This window comes from Ctenocephalides felis, unplaced genomic scaffold, assembly GCF_003426905.1.
Source record: "Ctenocephalides felis isolate EL2017-DRISC unplaced genomic scaffold, ASM342690v1 CF-g0.4_SCAFFOLD_03571, whole genome shotgun sequence".
NCBI classification, from domain to species: domain Eukaryota; kingdom Metazoa; phylum Arthropoda; class Insecta; order Siphonaptera; family Pulicidae; genus Ctenocephalides; species Ctenocephalides felis.
In genome coordinates, this window is record NW_020539725.1 from 70,082,908 (window position 1) to 70,104,898 (window position 21,991).

General features: G+C 29.8%; 2 protein-coding genes across 2 annotated transcripts; both read right to left on the minus strand.

Annotated features, from left to right (window-relative positions):
• Positions 1-229: 229 nt before the first annotated feature.
• Positions 230-966, minus strand: LOC113386667. Its single transcript, XM_026624432.1, has 3 exons — positions 618-966; positions 462-498; positions 230-380 (listed from the first exon to the last, which is right to left on the minus strand). The coding sequence occupies exons 1-3, from the start codon at positions 961-963 to the stop codon at positions 230-232; spliced, it is 534 nt and encodes a 177-aa protein (XP_026480217.1). The 5' UTR covers positions 964-966.
• A 250-nt stretch (positions 967-1,216) lies between these two features.
• On the minus strand, positions 1,217-1,834 carry LOC113386668 (merozoite surface antigen 2-like). Its single transcript, XM_026624433.1, has 3 exons — positions 1,768-1,834; positions 1,663-1,687; positions 1,217-1,523 (listed from the first exon to the last, which is right to left on the minus strand). Exons 1-3 carry the CDS (start codon positions 1,820-1,822, stop codon positions 1,217-1,219), a joined length of 387 nt encoding a protein of 128 aa, XP_026480218.1. The 5' UTR covers positions 1,823-1,834.
• Positions 1,835-21,991: the final 20,157 nt, after the last annotated feature.

Genomic DNA, 21,991 nt, shown 5'->3' on the forward strand with positions numbered 1-21,991 from the left:
AACATCATGAATTTTGAGAATTTATTTGTATTTTTTCAAAATTAGGAATCAAATAGACTGGTTGAAAATTAATTATATTTGAAAAAATTAATGTGATACTAAGTTGTTGAGTCTAAAACTGATAAATAAATGAATGCATTATATAATGAAAAAAACATAAATTGTATTTGAATTTATTTTTATTCCAAAATTTACAACCAAGTGTAAATATTTACAAATTGATTATTTCTTATAGAAGTCCTCCTAAGAGACCACTTCCTACGGTGTCTCCCAAACCACCCAGGACACCACCTAATACTACATTGCCCACATGATCAGTCAAACCATGTCCATTAACAGTGCTGGATGAACTTCCAGACGAAGAATCCATTTTGTTTATCCTTTTATTAATGAACATAAAAATTAATAATAAAATAGATCAAACTATCAAAATTTTCACCAATTAACTTGAAAGTACTTACATTTTTGAAATAACTTTCTTTTGGTCTTTAAGTTGGTCTGGAAAAAATGAAATTGATATTAAGAACTTACTAAATAATTCAACTTTGTAGCTAAAAGGTAAAGAACTTGTATGAGTTATCTACTACTATTAGCATACTGAAATATTGCAGAAATACCTTGCATGATCTCTTGTTGTTCTTCTGGATCCAATAAGTAGGCATATCCATTCATCGGAATGCCCATACCCATCATACCATTAGCTAACATAGCATTGCTCAACATAGGGTTCATCATCATATTATTTCCCATCATGTTACTATTGGAATATTCCATTTGCATGTTTCCAAATCCATCAGAATAGTATTGGTTAAATTCGGTTCCAGTAAGTCCAGTTTGGTAATTTACTTCACTTTCTATAGGATTTCCGAACATGTCATATTGAGTACTTTGCACAGACGTTTGCACATTTCCATATAAATCGGTTGTTGAAACTTGGGTTTGGCTATTTCCGAACATATCCATTACCGATTGAATGTTACTTGCGCCACCGTCAGTTAATTGGGTAGATTGGATAACACTGTTCCCGAATTGATCAGTTGAGATAGATGTTGAATCTGAAATAATTTGTGATTTTTTCCGTTAAAACAATACCTGCATTTATCTTTGATTGATGTTAAATTTTGCTATTTTACTTTAGTAGTATTCATATACCTCCATCATATAATAGTCCATTCATTAGTGCACTATTGACCATTCCATTTGCTAGTGCTCCATTTTAAACTCCATTTGTTAACGCACCATTGACAATTCCATTAGTCAGTGCGCCAGTGGTAAGTCCGTTAAGTGCACCATTTGTAACTCCATTAAGGGCACCATTTGTAACTCCATTAAGTGCTCCATTGGTAACTCTAGTTAGTGCACCAGTGGTAAGTCCGTTGAGTGCACCATTTGTAACTCCATTAAGAGCTCCGTTAGTAATTCCATTTAGTGCTCCATTGGTAACTCCGTTCAGTGCTCCATTGGTAAGTCCGTTTGAGAGTCCATTCGTTAAACCACCAAAACCCATGCCACCATTCAATAATCTAAACATATGTATAAATATGTTCGCACATAACACATTATTACAATAGCCATTATTTAAGTTTAAAGGGCTATTTTTTCAATTGTTTTGTATTTTTGCAACTTACCACATACTAAAGTAATTTTACAAATTTTACTTACCCGCCAACCTGTGGTTTAGGCAATCCTAAAAGCAACACAATAATTTGAAAAACGACAAACGTTTAATATAAAATATTTTTTAGCACAATCATTATTATTACTTACCATGGTTTTGCTTGATTGACAGAACAAAAATCAAAAAAATACCCAAAGATCTCATTTCGCTGATTGCTATGTCAAAAGCCAACGAAAATAAATACACAAAAAACTTTGGCTTCAGATTTTATATTTACCACTGTTATCAAATATTTATAAGACCTAATAAAAATCGTGAGAGAATTTCTCGTGTTTTAGAATAAGAATCACGTAATTCACATAATCTCACAATTTGGTAACTGTTCAAAAATTTAGTGATAAAGCATAGTTATGAACAGGTAATCATAAACGAAATAGTTTCTATTTTCAATATTGGTTAAATAACACGAATATTATACAATTCCACGTTTTTGTAAAACATAATTATATTTTTAAATAGATAATGATAATGTTTTTTGTTCAAACAGCAAGCAAAACTTTGCGCGTTCACAAGTACATGCATTGGATGTTAAGTTTGATTTGTCCGAAACAAAAATTAAGAAAAAAACAGTTCTCGAAATGAGTGCAGTTTATTTAGAATAAGTGGTACTATAAACAATTTTTTTAGATATATAAATACCCTAAATCATTTTAGTTATTATTATAATTCAGTTGAATCATGTTTTCTTTATGTTGTTACATGATAAATACTTATGGATATTTGCTTAAATAATTCCTAAGTCTGAAATTCCTAAGTTGTCTCCAACATCACCAAGAACATCTTTAAAAAGTAAAATGCCAACATGTCGGCCCAAAGAAATCTTATTATCCTTCGATGAACTTCCTGAAGTATCCATTTTGTTTATCCTTTAAAAAAATAAAAAAACGATTCAATCAATAGGAATCACATAAGAAATAAATAATAATAAATTTTTGAAATAAATTTTTATGTATTTTTAAAGCAATTTTTATATTTTTATAATTTTATGAGTATTCTAATTCAATTAAATTCACAACTTTTCTATGACAAATGGACAGCAATCTGTTGTAACACATCTGTTGTAATATAACACTTCTATATGGAAACAAACGAAACATTACTTACATTTTTGAAATAACTTTTTTTGGTCTTTCAGTTGGTGTGAAAAAAAAAGATGAAATTGATAATGAAAAAGTTTTTAGCTTAATAATAAGGAATTTGATTGATTTATTTATAATCATCAGTACAGTCAAATATTACAGAATTACCTTGCATGATCTCTTGTTGTTCCTCTGGATCCATTAAGTAGGCATATCCATTCATCGGAATTCCCATACCCATCATACCATTGCCTAACATAGCATTTGCTAACATAGGATTTATCATCATATTATTTCCCATCATGTTACTATTGGAATATTCCATTTGCATGTTTCCAAATCCATCAGAATAGTATTGGTTAAATTCGGTTCCAGTAAGTCCAGTTTGGTAATTCACTTCACTTTCTATAGGATTTCCGAACATGTCATATTGAGTACTTTGCATAGACGTTTGTACATTTCCATATAAATCAGTTGTTGAAAATTGGGTTTGGGTATTGCCAAACATATCCATTACCGATTGAATGTTAGATGCTCCAGTGCCATCATATTGGGTAGATTGGATTGCACTATTGCCGAATTGATCAGTGGAGATAGATGCTGAGTCTGAAACAGTTCATGATTACTTATGTTTATTTGCAGTTGATATAAAATTTGCGTATTGCACTTTACTAGCATTCATATACCTCCATTATATAATAGTTGATTCATTAGTGCACCATTAACCATTCCATTTGTTAGTGCACCATTTACAACACCATTTGCTAATGCACCATTTGCCAGTCCATTTACTAATACACCATCGGAAATTCCATTAAATGCTCCATTGGTAACCCCATTGAGTGCACCATTGGTAAATCCATTTAGCCCACCATTTGTAACTCCATTTGTTAAACCACCAACACCCAGTCCACTATTTAATACTCTAAACATTTGTATAAATGAGTACATTTTTTACTACAAAAATTATTACAATACAGAACCATTAAAGAAATAAAATAGATTTTACAAGTTTTACTCACCCGCCGAGTTGTGGTTTAGGCAATCCTATAATCAACATAATTGATCAGAAAAATCATAATTCAAAATATCAGTTTATATAATAAAATCAAATGTCAAAAGAAATCCAATTTAAAATTATTATTATTACTTACCATGGTTTTGCTTGATTAACAAAACAAAGGCCAAAAAATGTCCAAAGATCTCATATTGTTGATTACTTTGGAAACAATCAATAAAAATAAATGCACATAATATTGGCTGCAGATTTTATATTCACCACTGTCAACTAATTATTTATAAAATTTAATAAAAATCGTGAAAGAATTTCTCGTGTTTAAGATTTGTAAGCACATAATTTCACGTAATTTACATGCTCTCACATTTTGAAAAATTTTATGGTTATTTAGGATGATCATAAAAAACAGATGAGTCATATACTAAATATTTTTAACATAACAAATTTTATACAACACCATCAATATTATTATTATTAGGTACGATACCATATTATATTTTAAATTTTTGCGAATAGTGTTTTTTGTTATAATAACACACACACACAAATATATATATATATATATATATATATATATATATATATATATACAGGGTGGCTGATATGTATTGCAACCAATTTCAGACCGCTATCATTTCTAAACCGCTCATCAGACAGATGACAGATTTATTCCAGTGATTGTTTATTTAATTGTTTACAAGCGTACAAAAGCATTTTGATCTATTGCATTCAGAAAAAAAGTTATTCGTGATGGAAGTCAAGCGTGATAGTGCGATTGCTTCATACTTGGCTGAAAAACCTTAGGTGGCTATATTTCGAGCCCTCCAGTATTTAAATGCGAACAAATATTTTGTTTCTCGTACCATATCTCGTAACGGTGATACACTCAGTGTTGCACCGCGTCCAAAAAGTGGACGCAAAAAAACACTAACAACCCCAGAAATGATCCAAAAAGTATAGGCAAAAATCAATCGAAATTCGTGTCGCAGTGGTAAAAAAATGGCCCGTGAGCTGAACATATCGCTAAAACGGATGCAACACATATTGAAAAATGAGCTTGAACTAAAACCATTGAAGATCCAAAACGTGCAAGAGCTCATTGATGCACAAAAAAAAAGTTAGACAGAAAGAAGCTAAGGGGTTGCTTCGCTTGCACGAAAGTGGCTAGTTACCGAATTTGGTTTTCTCAGATGGGAAGTCCTTCCAAATCGAGCAGTTTGTGAACAAACAAAATGATAGGGTTTACTTGCCAAAAAGGTCAGCTAAAAATTTACACCTTCGATTGACCACCAGAACTCGAGCGCCGCCGACGGTAATGGTGTGAACCACCGTAACGGCCGATGGTGACATTCCACTCTTATTCATCGACCGTGGGATCAAAATAATTGCCGAAATTATCGGGAAAATGTCTTAAAGGCAGTATTGAAGTCCTGGGTAGACAAAAATTTTGATCGCAGACCATGGTCATTCCAACAGAACTCAGCACCATCAAACTCAGCACGCGCCTACCAAAAATGGCTTATAAAAGAGGTTTTTCGCTTCATTTCCATCGCACAATAGCCACCAAGATCTCTGGATATAAATTTGCTGGACTTTTGTGTCTTGGACATTTTGAAGAGTAAGGTTCGCACTAAAAAATACCAAAGTGTCGATCATCCCAAGAAGGCGCCTCGCCGGGAATGGGCCAAAATACCCCAGAGCCACTTTCGTGCAGCGTGTTATGGTTTTTCTGCCGTTTGAAGGCCATAATTTGTGCCAAAAGTGGCCAATTGGAACAAATATGAACAAATTCTGAAATTTGATGTTATTTCTGATATTTTTGCTTTTGAACAATGAAATTTAAAATGAAAATGACAAAGTTATAGCGCTTTACTTTGTTGCAATACATATCAGCCACCCTGTATATATATATATAAATATATATATATATATATATATATATATATATATATATATATATATATATATTGAAGCAATGTCCCGAAATTATATTTTCACTTGTAATCATTTATGATGTATAATCCCAAATGAATTTATGATATCACCACTACTCGATATCATGCTGTCTTAGATACGTGAAGTGGTTATAATTAATAATTAATATGCTGTACATAATAATTATTGTTGTTCATGTAGTTACACATTATAAATATTCTTTTCTTAGGAATTTGAAAATAAACTTATGTTTATTGCAAGTAATTAATGAATATAATTATCTTTGGGTAAGGTTGAAATTATAATGTAATAAACATATAAAATTCATAAGAAAATTAATAAATCTTAATGCCTATACATAAATATGATAACTTTAAATAATTGCCATTAGTCTAATCAAACTAATAGTTCTACTCAACGTCGCTGTTTCGCATTCAACCCAACAATTGGCCTATATGATTTACATATTTTTATGAAAAGATAACCTCTAGTTTCTTTTTGTAATGATTTTGATAGAAGAATTTAGAAGAATTGATAGCAGATCGAGAAAAGGCTGTTTTTGCTTCGCGCGAAGAACTTGAAAAGTATCGACACTGGGCTGCAGATTTGGATGACGGAAAAGTGCAGAGTTTATAATAATTAATAATTAAGTGAAGAGTTTATAATAATTAAGTACATTAATATAATATTTATATATATATATATATATATATATAATATAATATAATATTAATTAATAAAATTTAATCACATTTTATTGAACTATTTATAAATTTATAAAATGAAATTAATAAAAATAAATGATATATTTTACCTTGCAGCAATTCGAAAAAAGATTGTAATCACTAGGAAACTTCTTGAACTATATTTTCAGGTACAAATTAAGATAAGTAATAATGTTATCAGTGATGAGTAGTTTATATATATATATATATATATATATATATATATATTTATAATTCACAAATTAATGAATTAAAAACTATATTATTGAAATCGTTCAAATTTGAAATTTATTTTTTCAAATCATACATTAACAGAGATTCTATTAAAATTTCCTGAAATCAGCCCAAAAATCCCAATAAGCCATTACTATTGGTTAAACCTAAACTGCCTAAAAGGCCTCCGTTGTTGGAATTATATTCGTAATTACCATTACCATAAAAATATGGGTAGAAATTATTGCCATAATATCCATTGTAAAATGGATTATACCCATTGTAGAATGGATTATATCCATTATAGTTGTATCCATAGCCGTACCAATAATTTTGAGGCCAGTTGTAGTTGAATCCATTATAGTATGAATTAAATGGATTGTAATATGGAGCGCTATTGACTGAAAATTATTATAATAAAGAAAACTTGTTAGAATTATAATACCGATCGTGAAGTTTATGCAACTTTTTTTAAGGCAGATTGCACTTGTTTACATTTTATATTACCACTTACCAGAAGATACTGCCAAAACTGCGCAGAGCAAAGAGAACAACACAAAAGTCTTCATATTTTCAAGCTTCTTGGGAAAGTTGAGAACTCAATTGACGAAATCACACATTTTTGTTGCATTTATATAGGCAAATCTTCTTAAAATATTGAAACGAAATAATATCACAAATAAAAATATGAACATATGAAGAGCTCCAGAAATCTAAATTTTATCATGAACTCAGTTCTACAGAAAGTTCCAAAAACTTTCCATAAATTATCTAAACAAAATAATACAAAACGTGATAGTTATATTTCTTTTAAAAAAGATCAAAGACGAAGTTTGAGTATACGATTGTTTTGAAATAATTACATAATTTGAAAATATGTTTGTAAGGCAATTCATTTTTTTTTTCAGCAAATATTTTTTGCTTTAAAAAATGGATTGGTACAATAACTTTAGTAGTCGCTTTATATAAAGCAGGTATAATCGAGGTTTGAACATATTTCAGTTGATAATAAACATAATTTTAAAATAATCTACAATCATTTGTACAAGTTAATATATTTATAACAGTAAATGTTCATTAATAGATTTTAATACACGTTTTTATTACTTGACTTTGAAAGGACTTGTTTTTTTTAAAAAATCGCAACAAATATAAATGAACTTTCTGATACTAGGTAAAAAAATTAACTCTTATTATTAATTTGCCTTATAATTAACTCCCCATAGGGTAAATTATAGTAATAGCAAAAAAATCTAAAAAAAATTTCATCTTTACTTTTCAGAACCTTCTGGCCATACCTTAGAAAAAAATATGGTATATGCCATACTATATGGTATGCCATACTATATGGTAGTATGTGACCATTGTCGACAAGATAAAGATACTTCCCTAGTTATGTAAAATCTAAAACTCAGCTGTTATCCGTTTCACATAAAATAATGTTTCCTAAAATATAACAATAAGTTATGTTCGTTCTTAATGAGATGGTGATGGGAAGCAGAATGCGAATACGTGAGAATGTCATTTTTTGTTATTTACGTAAATATTTTAAGTATTGCAAAAATAGTTTTAAATCGTGATTGCACAAGTATATATAACACTAGACATTCTTTGTGTAAGACACTTTGTCTCTCAAATGGTGTTTGTGTTTGAGCAGTGCTTCAGGAAAATGAAATTTGCAGTTAATTTTATTTGGCTTTGCTCGATACTTTGCATCGCAAACGGTGAGTATTTATACATTTTGTTATTGATTTTTGGTTTTACTCTTTATCAATTATTTATCAAAAATGCTTCGTTCAAAATACACATGCTTCAGAAAAAAAACCATTAAATTTTAGGTTCTTTACTATTTTTGTATTATAATCTGCTAATTTATTTTATTAATATATATCGAATGGTTGTGATTCATTAATTTGTAATCCACTGTTGCAATCTGCCAAATAATATAATTTCTTCTATTTTTTTTTTAAATTATGTTTAATTTTTATCGTGATGCTTTCGAATTAACTTTGATATTTTTTGTTTTAGGTGTACCATTGGGATTAGGGTATGTATTCAAAAAAGCAGATGCAGTATATTCCAATATATTTATTAATGTTAATTTTTTTAACTGAAATTAACTATAAGAATATTTTTATTGATTATAAGAATATTTTGCTTCAAACTTTAGCGCTGCCGATGGATTGACTGGAGGACTTACTGGACTATTAGGAGGTGGAGGTGGTTTAGGAGATGTCGCTGATACTCTTAGCGATGCCACAGATAGCCTTGGAGGAACTGGGGGACTTTCTAATATCGTGGATACATTAGGTGGTGCTACCGGTGGTTTAGGAGGCTTAAAGGGTACTTTAGGAGGTATCACAAATGGCTTAGGTGGTGCTTCCGGGGGCATAGGCGGCTTAACCGGTGCCTTGGGCGGCATCACAGATGGCCTTGGATCCGGCGGTCTTACTAATGCCTTGGGCGGATTAGGTGGTGGATCCGGTGGTTTGGGTGGACTACTAGGAGGCTTATCTGGTTCCTCAAGCAGTAGCAAAAATGGCAATAACGGTAACAAAATGGCTATGCTTGGCAACGCCTTGAGAGGAGTAGCACCTGGCGGATTAGGTGGTTTAGCAGGAGGTTTAACAAATGGTTTAGGAGGTCTTCCTAATTCCTTGGGTGGGCTCACAAATGGTCTTGGAGGAGTTGGCGGAATTACAAACGGCTTGGGCGGATTAGCAAATGGAGCCAGTGGTTTAACTAATGGCTTAGGAGGTCTTCCTAATTCTTTGGGTGGGCTCACGAATGGTCTTGGAGGAGTTGGCGGACTAACTAACTCCTTGAGCGGATTAGCAGGTGGAGCCGGTGGATTAGGTGGACTAGCTGGTGGTGTAACGAAGGGTTTGGGTGGAATTCCTGGTTCTTTAGGAGGTCTTACAAACGGCCTTGGAGGTGTTGGTGGACTTACTAACTCCTTGAGCGGATTAGCAGGTGGTGCTGGTGGACTAGGTGGACTAGCTGGAGGTGTAACAAATGGTCTGGGTGGAATTCCTGGTTCTTTAGGCGGTCTTACAAATGGCCTTGGAGGTGTTGGCGGAATCACAAACTCCTTGGGCGGATTAACAAATGGAGCAAGTGGACTAGCTGGAGGTGTAACGAATGGTTTAAGTGGACTTCCTGGTTCCTTAGGCGGTCTTACAAATGGCCTTGGTGCTGGTGGACTCACTAACTCCTTGGGCGGATTAACAAATGGAGCCGGTGGATTAGGCGGACTAGCTGGAGGTGTAACAAATGGTTTAAGTGGACTTCCTAATTCATTAGGCGGTCTTACAAATGGTTTTGGAGGTGCTGGCGGAATCACAAATCCTTTGGGTAATCTACCAGGAGTAAGTGAACTCACTGACCAGCTAGGAAATTTTGGTGACCTAACCAATGGTTTAACAGGACTCACTGGCAATCTACCAGGATTCAATGATCTTAGCAGTACATTTGGTAACATACCTGGATTAAGCGGGCTCACCGGCATGATGAATTCACCATTTGGTGGTGCTCAAACTGAACAATCAGCACAAAGTGTTAGTTATGATGCCTTTGGAAATCCCGTTGTTAATAGCGTTGACGTATCAAGTGGACCATATGGAGCATCTACAACTCAAACTTCGACAGATTCTTATGGAAACACACAAGTTCAAACAAGCCAAAGTACACCTTCCAATTATGGAATGGGCGTCAATAATGCACAATCATCGACAACGGTGACTACTGATGCACTCGGAAATCCAACGGTCATGGAAACTGAAGTTACCAGTGGACCCCTTGGCAATTCAGTGACCCAAACGACTGCAGATTCATATGGAAATGTGGAAGTTCAAACAAGCCAAAATACAGGCCTAACCAATGAGCAATCTTCTACTACTATAACCAATGATGCTTTGGGAAATTCGGTAGTTACGGAAACTGATGTTACTAGTGGACCATATGGTTCTTCAGCAACTCAGGTCGTTGCAGATTCATATGGAAATACAGAGGTTGAAAGCGTACAAAGTAACATACCACCTGTTTTATAAGCATGATCATTTGAACATGATAATTTTTGTTTATAAATATTTCCATATTATAAAATTTATTTAAATAAAATTTATTGATGTACTTGAAGTTGAGATTTTTTTATCTCACCCTAGGGTGAGTTATAGTACTAGCAAAATTTGAAAATAAAATTTTTTATTCATCTTTACGTTTCAAAGGTTTCTGAACATTTTGGCATACCTTAGAAAAAATGGATGCATGTAGGCGTGTGTGTATGTGTGTGTGCGTGTGTGTGTGCGGATAGAAATTTTCGTCGACGATTTTGAAAACACAGATCAACCGATGTGAATAATTCTAAAAACATTCGATTCGTATTGATGGGGAGACGTGGGTGATTTAGTTGTAGATTGAAGATTTTAAAAATCTCAAAAAAAAATTCTCTGAGTTTTCAAAAAAATATAAGCCCATTTAAAAACATTCTGTTTTTGGTATGAGAATTTCCAGCAATTTTGCTCAAGACACGATGCCATGCACAACTAGTTACAATTTGTTAAAAAATTATGAACATGTAAAATGTTAAACAATAATTATAATATAATAACTAAGCATTATTACTGTTAATTAATATCTATATCTTGCTTTTTAAAAGTAAAATAATAAATTTTGTACCTTTTTATGTTATTTATTTTTATGAAGAAGAGTCCAATTAGGAGTCAAAAAGTACAAAGTAAAAAAATGTAATCATAATTTAGTTTTATTCAAAATAATGAAATAGATTCCTGTTAAAAAATAGTTTCAGTCATTAAATTCGATGTAAGACACAAATTAATTCAATGAATTTCGGTTCCTGTTATTTTGTCTGTATTATTAATGACATAGCATAGCATGTTTACAAAATGTTTTTAAATGACTATTTATAAACAAATTAATTGTATTGCAAAATGTAAAAGATTCTCAAACTTTGCAAACACATTTTAAGAATCATATATCTACTAATCATATATATATATATATATATATATATATATATATATATATATATATATTCAGAATATAAATAAGTAAAATTATTAATATAAGTATTAGTATCACAATAATCGAAAAATAATTTAATAAAATTCTTAATCATATCTCAATTTATATGTTGATGGATATATTATTTAACTACAGTTCGATTTGTGGCAAAATATATAGAAAAGTGACCACAGTTTAATATGCACATATAAATATTTTTACTTTGTTCATACGCTCCAAGAAAAATTTGTTTATTTAAAAACTTTGTTGTAATTTATATTTTATTTTTCGGAAATGACCTTCTGCACTTTTTATATATTTATATAAACATTTAAATAAACATTGGATTATGACATTATTGACAATGTTTTCAAATTAGTCAACAATTGAGTATGTAGAAAGCAGTTCTTTGTTACTAATAAAATTTTACTAAATGCAAAATGAAAAGCTTTTATGTGGGTGTTTGTATTTCAATTTTGGGCATTGTATTGGTTTATGGTATGTATGATATAAAGTTATTAATTTATCAAAAAATTAGTAATAAGCAATCGTCAAATTATTTTTTGTGTGAATTAGTGATATATTCATAATTATTTTATTTTTTTATCCTCTTATAAATTTGGTAACATATTGCTTATTAAAAATCAGATTTTCAGAATCTGTCTTTCAAAAAATAAAGATCATAGATAAAAGCGACTTATATAATTTTAGGGCACAATATTATATTTTACTACTGTTATTTATAATATTTGTCATGTTTTTGTTAATGTTTTTTGTTATTTATTTAAGGTTTGCCGAAGAAAAATATTCAAAAACCTTTCGACTGGTTTGAGTACGACATTTGTTATGCCGATGATTTGCCTCATGAATACAGCAAAGAATTTGGAGATTATTACACAGATAGTAATGAAGGTATTATTTATGGACTTTATTATATCCTAAATTAAAATAAAAACTAAAAATATTTATATTTCTGACCAATTTTGTATTGCATTTTGGAGTTTACTGAAGTGCATGTTCCTATGAAAAGATACGAAACGTACAAAAAATATATAATGTAGCTTTTTTCTATTTCTGTATTTAAATTCTATTAACATTGATGAATTATATGTATGAAAATCATTGGTACCGATTCATATTTAATACACAAAAAATTTCTTGAAATTTATTTCCATATATCACATATGGCATATCTTTCTTCATAAGCAAGTCTTTTTTCAGATTCCATTGGAACGATTGAATCGATTCCAGAACCTGATATTATAAAAGGTAATATTGTATTAATATTGTTCACAAATGAATTTCTATTTATTTAATTTCTTCATTTTTCAGAAAAATATCCTTGTGAATCAGATGAAGCTGTTCCTCCTCCAAAGGATAATGGTAAGTTGAAAAACTTTCTAGGAAGAACTAACTTTAAAGATTCCAAGTTTATTCACAACAATACTCATGCTATTATTTCTTAATTAATTCTTTGACCACAACTGATTTAGTATAAAAATATATCCAAATCACTCTTATACAAAAATTCTCATCATTTAATTATCTATTACTAACAACATTTAATGATAAATTTAAGTTATCAGAATAATGAAAAATACCATAATAATAAAATCTATTATCAATATTTAAATATTTGCTTTTTATTTTAGATGTGAAGAGAAAACCTAAGAAAACCCCTAAAAAAGGAAAAAAATCAAAGAAAAATAAGAAAACTGAAGAAGAATCTGCTTCATTCGAGTACATGTACAAAGATAGACCTTATTACCCTGAAGAAGGTCTGGATTTATTTCAAATACCTAAATTAGTGAAATTGTTATTCTCACCATTGAAATTATTAGAAGTGGCTAAGATAATTTAACGAGGGTATGATAATATTATTTTTTATATTTACTTGAGAGAATGGTCCGAGAAATTGGTTCTGAGTAATTGTTGATATGGATCTATGGGTTATGGTGAGATTGAAAAATATATTTACTACAATTTTATTGTTTAATCTTATTTTATTGCATGTGCTATAATAGAATATTTTTAAAAGTCTATTATAGTCTATTAAAAAAGAGTGAACAAACAAATCTAATATCAGCTATTTATCGATTTTAATAAGGTGCCAGAAGGATATATTTTTAAACTAGTGGGGCGCATGGCATCGTGCTTTAAGGCAAATTACTGGAACTTCCCGTACCAAAAATTATTTTTTTTTTAAAAAGATTAACATTGTTGAAAAAAATTTACTTCGAAAAAATTAGATTTTTGAGAAACTATAAATTTGACAAAAAATTCCTTTTTTTGAAAAAAAAATTTTTTGGCATATTTTGGAAAATCTGAACTTTTTTTCAAAGCAATCGTACTACTTTAACTGCATAGAGACGAAATATCGAAGCGCCGCGTCGCCGTCTAACGGATAAACATTGGTACGGAACCCATAGAAATGTAAACAAAATTTATACTTATCATTAAAATCTCTGTAAAATATCTTATAATTTGATGTGAATATGTCTAATGATCATTTTTGACCGCCAAATGGCATCATTTTTTTTTTACTTTTTTCACTAGATCTACGAAACCGCTAATTTGATCAATTCTTCATCTTCTTAATACAAGTAAAATGTTTTTTGAATTATTAAAATTGGACGCTCCGTTCTCTTAAAAACCGAGTTACCATTTGTGACACTTTTTGCCCCGTATCTTTGAAATGGCTAGACCTGCCTTCGGCAAAAACTAATTAGAACGTTTCTTTATCAATACGAATCGAATGTTTTTTGAATTAATAAAAACGCTTCATCCGTGTTCCCGAAATCGTCGATGAAAATTTGTATCCGCACACACATACATACACTCACACACACAAATACAATTATAAATTCATACATTTTTAAAATACGATTAAGATTGTGGTCTCAAACGTGTATAATATTTTTTACCATTTTTTGCTAATTACAAAGAAACGGTTTGGCCGATGGTTGCATAAAACTGATAAACGATGCAAATGTTCATCAACGATTTTGTGAACACCGATCAACTGATTTGAATAATTCAAAAAACATTCAATTCGTATTGATAGGGAAACGTGCTTGGAAAAGGCAGGTCTAAAAGTTTCAAAAATACGGAGCAAAAATGTAAAAAATGGCAGTTTCTTAGAGAACGAAACGGACGATTTGAATGATTCAAAAAACATTCGAATCGAATTGATGTGGAGACGTACTGATAAGTTTTTGCTAAAGGCAGGTTCATCTATTTCGAAGATACAGAGCAAAAAGTGCAGAAATTCCGATTAGAATCTAGACATCCGCTCATAGCGTTGTGCGTGAGAATGTCGTTATAGCTGAGTTGGTTGGCGCGTCACTGCAATTTTCGTTTGCGTTAGTAAATAAGAAAGGCAAAACTGATTGGATTCGAATATCACGTTCGTAATATTCCTTTTAATACTTTTTATGTTTGTATAGTTGATATCACATAAACTATTTAAAATTGTTAACTCAGGGCATATATTTCGCAAACAAAAAACTGATGCATTTGAAATAAAATATGTTCATTCTAACAACAAGATTTTGTTTATATATATTTCATTCAAACATATATAAACCACGTCGTCTAATCTAATAAGTTTTAACATTTTGTCCACAAGGAACAAATAATAAAAATTCTAGTTTTTATTCACATTTTTATTGTCTGATTATTTTTATTCTTCGAATGTTTAATTACGGTACGGAAAGTTTCACTAATTTGCCTTAGGGCACGATGCCATGCGCTCCACTAGTTTCAATTTCAAATAACTTTCTTCGTGAAATGTTAATATTTTTATTTAATTCACAGAACAGGGTATATGCAGACCGAACCAAACGTACGTCTTGTACTACGCCGACTGCTTCAACAACGCCTGCTGCGACAACGGAGGTTTCGTCGACAGGACGCGCTGCTTCGTCAAAGAAGGACCGGCCTGCGTCTGCAAAAGAGGTTACGTTTGGAACCGAAAAGGAGAGTGCGTTAAACTGGAGGATTGTCCTAAGGATAGAAGGATATAGTATGATAGTAAAGATATTTTGGTGATGGGCTTATAAAAAATAGCAAATAAAAATTACTTGTGTTTTTATTTGCTATTTTTGGCTTCTGACCTTGCTATTATTTATTGCTTTCATGGGTTATTATTAATTTTGTTTGTATATTTAATTTCAATTTATTTATTAAAAATTTTGCTCTTGACTTATTAAAGTGTGAGTTATTTCCCTTATTAATTATTAAATATTATTATTATACATATATTATAATATTATATATATATATATATATATATATAACAAATGTATTCTGAGTGTATAATAGATATTAATTTGGAAATTTGAACAAACAACACTCTTTTCTGCACTATTTTATTAAATAATAATTTTCACAAACGTTTCGAGACTAGGTTTGTTTATCATCAGTGTGTTATAATTCAAAATTTAAAATATGGAAACCTAAATTAGCATTATGTGTTATCCATTACACGTTGTTCGAAATACTGTCTTCTGCCCCACCAACGATCGTCGGTGTCCGAGTTCTCTATTCGATCTCAATTGGTTTTTCAAGTGGCTAGTCACGCGATATCAGATATGAAAGGAAGGATTCGGATCCAGTTGAAAAATAGATATCGTTAGGAGAAAAAATGTTCTATGAAATCAGACCGTTTGATTTGTTTTAAATTATTAAAAAATATATGTACATATATATGTACCTATATATACAAATGCATACCCATAGTGCAAAACATCACATATACAAATACCTATGATATACAAATACTTCCAGCAGCGTAAAGAAATGTTCGAGGAGTATTAAAAGTTTTAAAATAGATTATTATACATACTCTTACATTGTAGAATTATATGACCTGAATTACAAAGTTAAAATTATTTATTTAAAGTATATAAGTGAGGTTAAGAACTTTAGCCAAAATTAAAATTAAAATTTGAATTAATTTCGTTATACAAAAAAAAATTGAAACAATTTTTTTTCAAAGGTAATTATTTTGTCAAAACGACCAAAAGTTTTTTTCAATCATTCAAATCGGATGCTCATTTCTCTCACAATTTCCTTTTTTTGTACATTTAGCTCTGTTTTTTGGACAATGGACCTGCCTTTGCCATCAACAAATCATTTCCTCTCCAAATCCTTTTAAATTAAATGTTTTTTTTTTGATCATTCAAATAGATTACTCCGTTGTCTCAAAAACACGATTTCTATTTTCTGCACTCTTTGCTCCGTATCTCCGTAACGACTGGGTCTGCTTTTGATACTAATCAGCACATCTCTGCAATAATGGTCAGGCAGTTTTTGAGAGATCGGATCATCCGATTAGAATGATTCGAAAAACATTTTGCTTATATTGACGGTATGAAAAAAATAGTTTTCAAATAATTTCTAAATTTAATTATTATTAAGTTCAAAATGCAAAAAAATCATATTTTTGAAATTTTCAGAATTTAAAAAAAAAACTAAATTTCAAAGAACATAAGAATTATCAAAATTTAAAAAAAAACTTTAAAAAATTCATTACTCACGGGAAGGGAATTTCACGGGTTTAGAAGTTTCAGCAATTTGCTTAAAGGCACAATGATATGCATCACTAGTTTGATTTTAAAATATTAGAACTACAAGGTACACTTCTTGAGTATTGTAAACAATTAGTAAAGTATAAATTAAATATAAATATTTTCTAAATATCTGGTCTTAGGTACGTCAAGAAAACAGGAGATTTAATCAACAATTTTTTTTTATTGTTACTAAGGATGAATAAAAATATATACCAATAAATTATACATAAGGTAAAATATAATTCATTTTTTATGAATTCTGAACAATTTGATTAATGTAAAACAAGTATGCAAAAATATTTATTAAATGGTATATATATATATATATATATATATATATATATATATATATATATATATATATATATATATATAGTATAAAATTTTCACTACATCTTCGATGTAAGTAGAACAAATAGTATTTTAATGTGTGGATCAATTTCGAAGTCTTTCATATTTTTTATTTTTTTGTGGTGTGAATCAATTTTTTGGTCTCACATATTTGTCGCATATGCAAGTTTCGTAATTCATTATGAATCCAGATTTACAAACACAACATTTTTCTGCACAATCAGCAATTATCCCTAATTATTTATTATTAGGTTTTTGCGTCGGACAAGCAGTCTTACACCAACCTTCTTCCATGTGAGGATGGTTGCAAGAACCGCCTTGTACTGATATTTTTTGACAATCTCTATATTGGGCTAATAAAAAATAAAACAGTGTTATTTTAGTAAGAAAATTAAAAAATTATATCAAAATTCAAAAGATTTTTTTTAATGTTATTTTATTTCATTTGATATAGTTCATGCATACTGTATCTCAGCCAGACAATTTCAAAAAATTAATTCTTTATAGACATTCTCAACATTAATGTAATGTAACATCTTAAATTTCTAAGGAATAACTTTTCTCATTGCTATTTAAAACAAAAAAAAACGAAATAATTAGCTAATTACATATCCAATATCTAAATTAAACTACCATTTGGAATAAAGTTTGATATTGATTACAATCACAATTTCACTTGTACAAATATTTAAAATGAAAAAAAAAAATATTCCACTTACCATTTACATAGGAATTGACCACTATGCACAATACGATAAAAGACAAAATACTCTTCATTTTTCTAAAAACTAAATTTTATTAATATTTATGTGTGATCCATATGTAGTCAATCATTTACTGAAGTTGTAATAAAATCTGTGTATTCTTATATACAAATGCGAGTGAAAAAATCAGATAAAAATTACGTATGAATTCTTGCTATGTTTGATCTCTTTTTAAACAAATGGTAATTTTAATATATTTGTTTATGAACAATTTTTGTAACTGAAAATTATCAGCAGTGAATTAAAAAGTAAATAAATGCAATAATTTTTGCGGGTAAATTTTTGGACGAATTAGATATAGCTGAGACTTTAACTGAACATAGTCAGATATTTGTTTGTTTGATATGTCGTGTTTTTTGTGATGAAGTTGGTTTGGTCTTTACAATGTAATTGCTCAAAGTCAAAGTGGAGTTTTCAGACAATGGTCAGAAGATTTTGTATTTCGAAGTCATTTTTTTTAATTTTTCAGTATTACTTGTTATATATTTCAGGATAAGTGTAAATACTACTAAATAATAATAAAAACAGATTTTATTGTTTTTAATAACCACTTGTTTATTACAATTTACTTTTCATAGAAGTGCTCATGAGAAACATATCAATCAATAATAATTTTTATACTCAATTTTAATTTTTTTGGGTATGTTTAAGCTTTTTCACATTTGCAAGTATCTTTATTCATTGTATAGTCAAGTTCACAAACACAACATTCTTCCCCACAATAACTTAGAGGGATGAGTAAATCTTTTCCGAAACAATGGGTTGAGCACCAGTATTTGTCCATGTGAGGATGGTTGCAATGGCCGCCTTGTTCTGACAATTTTTGGCAATCTTTTGCTAATAACAAAATAAAACAATAATGTTATTTTGCAAATAAACTAAGTAAAAGATAAATTATATTTAATTTTCTAAAGTGAAAAACTGTAATTGCTACACATATTTATTTATTTATTTAAATATATAGCCCACAGATTTCTCCAAGAGGACTCAAAAATACAATTATTTGACATATGAATAACAATTAAAATATATACAAAATTACAATATATAGTTAGTAACATAAAATGCTAAGATAAAATTTCATATAATGCAGAATGTAACAATAATATTTATAAACAGAAAATAAAGAGATATTTGAAAGAAAATAAAAAGATTAACTTGTGCAGATTGAGATTATTTGATTAGGTGAAGTGTTGTGAATGTTTATTTCATTATTAATTAAGTTAAAGTTAGAGGACATTAGTAAAATTGGCGAATTTAAGAGAGAATTAGATTTAGGGGTAGGATAATTGAAAAATAATTGTGAACGCGAAGATAGCCTTGGAACATCAAAGGATAGTTGATTGAGAATAAGAGGACAGTCAATAGAATTATTGCTAAGCTTAAATAAGAACATAATTGTACAGATAAATCGACGTGAGGCAAGGGAAGGAATACCAAATTCTTTTAGTGAAGTGTTGTGGTCAAAGCCACGTTCAGGGTAAATTTTATATGTTTATAATAAAGGTATTTCAGAAATTTTCGCTGAACCTTCTCTATCGCATCAGAGTTGTTGATATGATGAGGATACCAAATAATCGAACCGTATCTAATTTTGAACGTACAATAGAATAGTACATGCAAAGAAGTGCGTTGGTAGACTTAAATTGTTTACAATTTCTTAGTATCAAACCTAAAGATTGATGTGCTCTATTACAAATATCAGTAACATGATCTGTGAAAAACAAACCAGAATCAAATAGAACACCTAAATCGGAAATTTTATTACATCTATCAATGCTGGTGTTAGAAATTATATAATCAAAAAGTATTGGAACGCGCTTATGTGTAAAACTAAGAATCTTGCACTTTGATATATTTAGATGTAATTTGTTATAGATACACTAAGATTGGAAAAGGTCAAGTTGAGACTGTAATAATAAGCAGTCATCAATAGAATTTATTTTGAGATATAGTTTCAGATCATCTGCAAATAATAAATGTGGACAGTTAATAGTATCAGAAATGTCATTAATAAAAATAATAAATAATAGTGGACCAAGAATGGATCCCTAAGAAACTCCTGAACTAATATTTTCAATGTTGCTCAAAAATCCATTAAGAAAGACAAACTGCTTGCGATTATGAAGATAACTCTTGAAAAAGTGAATAAGTGAAGAATTAAGACCAATCTTAGATAATTTAGTAAGAAGAATGCTATGATCAATTTTGTCAAAAGCTTTACTGAAATCAGTGTAAATAACGTCAACTTGTCCATTGATGTCAAGATTCTCAGCTATATATTGTTTAATACAAATTAAATTTGTTATCGTAGAACGGGCAGGCATGAAACCATGTTGATTAATAGAAATTAAAGTTCTAACAGTAGGAATTAGTTCTCTATAAATAATTTTTTCAAATACCTTAGCAAAGTTTGATAATAATGATATCGGCCTGTAATTAGTAATGTTTGATGTAACACCTTGTTTAAAAGTTGGAATTAATCGTGCAATTTTCCAACAATTTGGAAAAGTGTTTGTACGCAAAGATAGATTAAATAAAAATGCAAGTGGATCAGATAGAGTAGATGAGCAATCACGTATAAAAAAGATGGAATACCATCGAAACCAAATATTTTGGAGTTCTTAAAACTTGCTATTGCAAGTTGCCATTCATTTCAAATGAGTTGATGTGATTGGTCAATATCAACTGTCAACTAAACAAACATAAGACCATATGACCATATGTGGTCATTTGTAAATCTTATATATAAAAATGAATCGCAAAATGTGTTGATGAGCGCGTAATTCAACGTCTGGACCAATTTGGCCAATTCTTTTTTAAAATGTTCGTTGAAGTCCAAGGATGTTTCTTACGGCTTAAAAAATCGAATAATTGCCGGCAAAACCCTAAAAACAGCACTTTTTTTCCACATATAAACGTTTTCTAAATTTTTCTAAATAAACTTATGAACCTAGACAATATTAGAATATGTATGATAAATTTATGATTATGAATAAGAAAAATTAAATGTCTACATTATTATTGCCAAAAAGCAGCTGAGATGTGCCAGAAATTAAAATAATACAAAATACAGTATATGTATGGCATATTGAATGATATACATATGAACAGGATATGACAAATTAATTTACTTAAAATATGAAATTAAGTATTAAATAGCCGGTCCTACCTTTAATGCTTGCGAAAAATACGAGCGCATGACTTAGGGGGCGCCAACACAAGATTCGGAAATTAAATTTTCAATATAGTTTTTTTTTTCAATATAGAATTTCTTTGCATCTTTTACTAATCCTTCCACAATATTTTTAAAATTCGTAAAAATTTCACTTTATTACAACAAATGGAAAAGTGAAGATGAATACATACAATTCGGCCCTCGCGATGTCGATTAGGAGAAGTTTAAGATGCAATTTTGGATATCTTAAATAATAAAAAATTAAATTAATTTAATCCAACATGAAGTACCAGTGTTATGTTATGGTTATGGTTATATTTTAAAGACTTCAATTTTCAATATAGTGTGGGAATTGAGACTCATCATTTTATTTAAAGCAGTTTTGCATTTAACATAACTCTTATTATAAATGAATATGCATTTTGGCGTGAAGAGTAATTAAAAAACAATAATTA